The sequence below is a fragment of the Podarcis pityusensis genome (assembly GCF_964106645.2).
Source record: "Podarcis pityusensis genome assembly, chromosome: 2".
NCBI classification, from domain to species: Eukaryota; Metazoa; Chordata; class Lepidosauria; order Squamata; family Lacertidae; genus Podarcis; species Podarcis pityusensis.
The window spans coordinates 113,520,484-113,526,820 of record NC_138029.1 but is presented as its reverse complement, the minus strand read 5'-3'; the positions used below and the strand labels follow the sequence as shown (position 1 = coordinate 113,526,820).

At 47.0% G+C, this 6,337-nt stretch overlaps 1 protein-coding gene and 1 long non-coding RNA gene across 3 annotated transcripts in view; one reads left to right on the top strand and one right to left on the bottom strand.

The window, feature by feature from the left end:
- The window catches only part of LOC308470213, a 143,058-nt gene that overhangs the window by 89,630 nt on the left and 47,091 nt on the right, over positions 1–6,337 (top strand). The window lies entirely within an intron of this gene.
- LOC308469567 (uncharacterized protein) overlaps positions 2,310–6,337 on the bottom strand; it is a 7,530-nt gene continuing 3,502 nt past the window's right edge. Inside the window, exons 3-4 of one of the 2 annotated variants that reach the window (XM_080992209.1) lie at positions 6,085–6,195; positions 2,310–4,083 (exon numbers count right to left, since the gene is read on the bottom strand). In XM_080992209.1, coding sequence (XP_080848335.1) covers positions 2,450–4,083; positions 6,085–6,195 — 1,745 coding nt within the window. In that variant the 3' untranslated portion in view covers positions 2,310–2,449. The remainder of the gene's footprint in view (positions 4,084–6,084; positions 6,196–6,337) is intronic. The other variant, XM_080992210.1, reaches the window with a different exon arrangement.

Below are 6,337 nucleotides of genomic sequence, written 5' to 3'. Positions count from 1 at the left end.
CCTGCTGCTGCCGTGCCGCCGGAGCCCAATTTCTGTTCTAATCCTGAAGCAAAGTTCTTAACCTGAAGCACTATTTCTGGGTTAGCGGAGTCTGTAACCTGATGCGTATGTAACCTGAAGCGTATGTAACCCGAGGTACCACTGTACACAACTTTTTAGAAGACATCTGAAGGCAGCCCTGTATTGGGAAGTTTTTAATGTCTGATGTTTTATTGTGCTTTTATACAGTGGTACCTCGGGTTAAGTACTTAATTCGTTCCAGAGGTCTGTACTTAACCTGAAGCACCACTTTAGCTAATGGTGCCACGCCGCTGGAGCCCGATTTCTGTTCTTATCCTGAAGCAAAGTTCTTAACCTGAAGCACTATTTCTAGGTTAGCAGAGTGTGTAACCTGAAGCGTATGTAACCTGAAGCGTATGTAACCAGAGGTACCACTGTATATGCTGTAAGCTGCCCAGAGTGGCTGGGGAAACCCAGTCAGATGGGTGGGGTATAAATAAGAAAATTATTATTATATAGAAGTGTTTGCATTCCTGCATTATGAAGTCATATGATTTTGTTTCCAAATCTTGTCACCACTGAACTACAAGTTTTCCCAACATCTGTTTCAGTGATAATATAGGGTGTAAAGGTAAAGGACACCTGGCAATTAAGTCCAGTTGTGAACGACTCTGGGGTTGCGGCGCTCATCTCGCTTTACTGGACGAGGGAGCCGACGTTTGTCCGCAGTTTTTCTAGGTCATGTGGCCAGCACGACTAAGCCGCTTCTGGCAAAACCAGAGCAGCGCACGGAAACGCCGTTTACCTTCCCGCCGGAGTGGTACCTATTTATCTACTTGCACTCTGATGTGCTTTCGAACTGCTAGGTTGGCAGGAGTAGGGACCGAGCAACGGGAGCTCACCTCGTCACGGGGATTCGAACTGCCAACCTTCTGATTGGCAAGCCCTCAGCTCTGTGGTTTAGACCACAGCACCACCCGTGTCCCCAGTATAGGGTTTAGAGCACACCAATGAATAAATATGCAATTCTGAGTGTTGTTTGCATCTCTCACCTCACGTCCTTTGACGTCCGTTCTCTATGGCAGAGGTTCTCAAACTGTGTGGCAAGAAAGGATGGCAAGTGTGGCAGGAAGATTCAAGGACAACCAAAGTAACATTTAAACATTTCAGTGTAGGTATACAACCAGAAACAGTAACCATGACTCTCTTCAAGAACATTGGCTGTTCTTCTACGACATATTGTTGTGAACAGAGTTCTTAACTCTGACAAATATGAAAGATGAGAAAAAAGGAAGGAGATAAGAGTTTGTCTCAAATCAGACCTACTACAAATGAGATTAGCCAAAAAAAGCAAGCTCAACACCTCTCACTGAGTTTGCATACCTACTTAAGGTGCATATGTAAGAGGCTCATTCATAATTAAATTTTGGGAATGATTCATGTTCTTATGTAGCTCCTGGTATGCCCCACAGAGGACCTTAAGGTCCACAAACGACAACATTTTGGAGGTCCCAGGTCACAAGGTGGTTAGATTGGTCTCAATTGGGCCAGGGCCTTTTCAGTACTGGCCCCGACTTGGTGGAACGCTCTTTCACAAGAGACTAGGCCCCTGCAGGACTTAACAACTTTCTGCAGGGCCTGCAAGACAGAGCTGTTCTGCCTGGCCTTTGGTTTGGACTCAGTCTGACCCTTATGTTTCCCTCCCCTTATGGTCTTGATTTATCGGCTATTTTAAAATGAGGCTGCACTTTAAATTGCATTTTAACCTGTATTTTAAATTGGTTCCCCCCCCCTTTCCCCCTATTTTGTTTTTACTGTGATTTTATTGGTGTTGGTCGCCCTGAGCCGGGCTCTGGCCAGGGAGGGCAGGGTATAAATTATTATTATTATTATTATTATTATTATTATTATTATACTTGCCGGTGTTCCACAGTCACATTATAAAATAGCTGTGGGACGCGGGTGGCGCTGTGGGTTAAACCACAGAGCCTAGGACTTGCTGATCAGAAGGTCGGCGGTTCGAATCCCCGCAACGGGATGAGCTCCCGTTGCTCGGTCCCTGCTCCTGCCAACCTAGCAGTTCGAAAGCACATCAAAGTGCAAGTAGATAAATAGGTACCGCTGCAGCAGGAAGGTAAACAGCATTTCCGTGTGCTGCTCTGGTTCACCAGAAGCGGCTTAGTCCTGCTGGCCACATGACCCGGAAGCTGTTCGCTGGCTCCCTTGGCCAATAAAGCGAGATGAGCGCCGCAACCCCAGAGTCGGCCACGAATGGACCTAACAGTCAGGGGTCCCTTTACCTTTATGTTGTAAATCAAGTTGTCTCTTTTCCTTTTTCCAATAAAAAAATGGGTGCGCCCCACAGCAATTTTTTATTCTGAAAGTGTGGCCTAGAGAAAAAAGCTTGAGAGCCGCAGCTCTATTGTATGGGAAAGGGCTTGGAAGAGTCCTAATAATTCTCATCCACGTGGGCTCTCTCGTGGCAGATGAGGGCTGACGTCGACGGGAAACATTCGCCACACATCAAACACGTATAAGGTTTGTCGGCCGCACAGGTCCTCTGGTGCCTCATAAGGTCTGAACTTTGAACAAAGCATTTATGGCATTTCAAGCATTTGTGGGTCCTCTCGCCTGGGTGAACTGTCTGGTGTTTTGCCAGGGTGGAGGGATCAGCAAAACACTTCCCACACTCCAGACACTTGAAGGGCTTTTCTCCCGTGTGGACTCGCTGGTGTCTCTCGAACTGCGGTTTGGAAGCAAAGCCTTTCCCGCACTCCAAGCACTGATAGGCCAAGCGTTTGTGGGTCGTCTCTCCCGTGTGAACTCGCCGGTGTTTCGCAAACGTCGAGGAGTCGGCAAAGCACTTCCCGCACTCCAAACAAACGTAGGGCTTCTCCTTTGTGTGGATTCTCCTGTGCGTCGCGAACGTGGAGTTGTGAGCGAAAGACTTCCCACAATCCGCACACTTGTAGGGTTTCTCTCCCGTGTGGACTCTGCGGTGAGTAGCAAACGTGGAAGAATCGGCAAAACTTTTCCCGCAGTCTGAACACGTAAAGGGCTTCTCCCTCGTGTGGGATCTCTGATGCCTCGCAAAGATCGATCTGCGGGCAAAACGTTTCCCGCACTCTGCGCACTCGAAGGGTTTTTCTCCCGTGTGGACTCTGCGGTGCGTGGCGAGCGCAGAGGAATAAGCGAAGCATTTCTCGCACTCGGCGCACTGGAAGGGTTTCTCCTTCGTGTGCACCCTCTGGTGGTTCGCCAGTTCCGACTTGCGAGCGAAAAGCTTCCCGCAATCTAAACACTGAAAAGGTTTCTCCCCAGTGTGAACTCGCTGGTGGTTCCCGAGCTGCGACTTCCACGTAAAACATTTCCCACACTCCGCGCATTTGTGAGGCTTCTCCCCTGGGTGGATTCTCCTGTGCGTCACAAAGGCTGTGGAATAAGCAAAGCATTTCCCGCACTCCAAGCACTTGTAGGGGTACTCTCTCGTGTGGACCTTTTGGTGGGTGACCAGCACCGACTTGTGAGAAAAGCGCTTCCCGCATTCGGCGCACACGAAGGGCTTCTCTCCGGTGTGACTCCTCCGGTGCTCCCCGACCTGAGATTTCCAAGCGAAACACTTCCCGCAATCTAAACATTTATAGGGTTTCTCTCCCGTGTGGACCCGCTGGTGGTCGGCGAGTTTTGATTTCTGGACAAAGCACCTCCCGCACACGGCACACTTATACGGGTACCTGCCTGTGTGGGCTGTCTGGTGGATCACGAAATAGGATTTGTGAGAAAAACGCTTCCCGCACTCCGCGCAGCCATAGGGCTTCTCTCCCGTGTGGATTTTCCGGTGGCTGGTGAGGTTTGATTTGGTGGCGCAGCGCTTCCCGCACTCGGAGCACTTGTAGGGCTTCTCTCCCGTGTGGACTCTCTGGTGGATCGTGAACTTTGATTTCTCAGCAAAGCACTTCCCACACTCCAAACATTCATGGGCTTTCTTTCCTGTACGGAAATCCTGACATCTGGCAACGCTTGAATTCTGAACAAGATATCCCTCCAGAGTGGCATGTGGGTGATTTCCCCTGCGCTCATCTGCTGGGGCAAAAGGCAGATAGAAATAGGATTTATTCTAGGAGGTTAAATCGGTCATGATTCATTGGGCCAAGGATTTTGGGTATAATATACAGCTGAGTGACTGGGTAAAATTATGGAAAGAAGGTTTAAAATTTACTGCATGCAATGCCCTAAAAGAAAATGTGATGAAAATGATGTATAGATGGTATATTACACCTGTAAAGTTAGCGAAAATGTATAAAGTTAGTAATAAATGTTGGAAATGTAAAGAAAAAGAGGGAACATTTTATCACATGTGGTGGGAATGTAAAAAGGTGTAAAGCTTCTGGGAGATGATATATAATGAGATGAAAAAAATGTTGAAATATACATTTATAAAGAAACCAGAAGCATTTTTACTGGGCATTGTTGGGAGGGATATAAATAGAAAGGAATGTAAGCTCTTTTTATATGCAATAACAGCAGCAAGAATATTATTGGCCCAAAAATGGAAGCAAGAAGAATTACCGACGATTGAAGAATGGAGGATGAAACTAATGGACTATGCAGAACTAGATAAACTAACAGGAAGGATTCGAAACCGGCGGGACCAGAAATTCACGGAAGACTGGAGTAAAGTTACGGACTATTTGAAAAGTACTTGTGAAGATCAGACGACGTTTGTAGGTTTTGTGAGGAGTATTATTGGAATTATTACAAAAATGGAGAAGGGGGAGGATGATTTGTTAAGAGATGTAAAGGCAATATAAAGTTAAGAAATGCATAAGAAGTGGTTAAAACGGTGGATCATCAGAGGTGCTGATGGAAGTCTAAAAAGATTGTATAAGTGAAAAGTTTTGTGGTACACTTTATAATTTATATGTTAAAATCAACAAAAATTATATATATATATATAAAAAGAAATAGGATTTATTCTGGAGGAAGGAAAAGCTGGAAACCTGGGGAAAAGGTTGAAAGGGGAAACTGAACCATTAAGAATGTGGCGCTACTGAAATATCAAGTAACGAAGCGGCATGAAAACACCTCCCTCTTTCATCCCGTCATCCCCATCACACATTTACACAGCATGGCGTCCACCAAAGAATCCTGGGAGCTCTAGTATAAGGGTGCTGGGAGCTGTAGCTCTGCCAGGGGCAAGCCGGGAAAATAGAAAAACAAATAAAAAAATTATTGTCACATGAATTTGGGCGCTAAGGTCTTCAGCAGCTGTTGGTTTAATACAGTGTTTCCCAAACTTGGGTCTCCAGCTGTTTTTGGACTACAACTCCCATCATCACCTAGCGAGCAAGACCAGTGGTCAGGGATGATGGGATTTGTAGTACAAAAACAGCAGGAGAACCAAGTTTGGGAAACACCGGTTTAATGCATCTTAACTGCCCATTTGTCCATGGAGTTTTCTTGGCAGGGATACTGGAGTGGCTTGCCGGTTCCTGCTCCAGGTGGATCACGTTTGGTCAAAACTCTCCACTATGACCTGTCTATCTTGGGTGGCCCTGCACGGCATAACTCATAGCTTCTCTGAGTTATTCAAGCCCCTTTGCCATGGCAAGGCAGTCTTGAGAGACTCTTGAGAGTCCCATGGACTGCAAGAAGATCAAACCTCTCCATTCTGAAGGAAATCAGCCCTGAGTGCTCCCTGGAAGGACAGATCGTGAAGCTGAGGCTCCAATACTTTGGCCACCTCATGAGAAGAGAAGACTCCCTGGAAAAGACCCTGATGTTGGGAAAGATGGAGGGCACAAGGAGAAGGGGACGGCAGAGGACGAGATGGTTGGACAGTGTTCTCGAAGCTACCAGCATGAGTTTGACCAAACTGCGGGAGGCAGTGGAAGACAGGAGTGCCTGGCGTGCTCTGGTCCATGGGGTCACGAAGAGTCGGACACGAATAAACGACTAAACAACAACTGCTCATTTGCCTATTTTAGAACCATGACTTGAGGTATCCCAGAAAATTTTTACTAATCAGAGTCCCAAGAAACCACAAAAGAGTTTGGGGATGGTTGGCTTCCCCTGACCCCTCACCTGAGCTGGCGTTGGAGTTCTCAACTTCATTCAAACCCCGACAATTTGGCACCCACGGTTCTTCCCCTCGTTCCAGGTGGGAGATGAGCTCAGGTTTGGTGAATGGAAATCCTACCCAGGGAAGAAAACAGCAGAGAAAGTCACAGGAGATGTGGTGAAACACATCCAAACCCCCAAAGAGGGAACCACACAACTATCACACATATCCTGATATCTTTACAATTGGGGGAGAACCTCCTTGTCCACTAGGTCT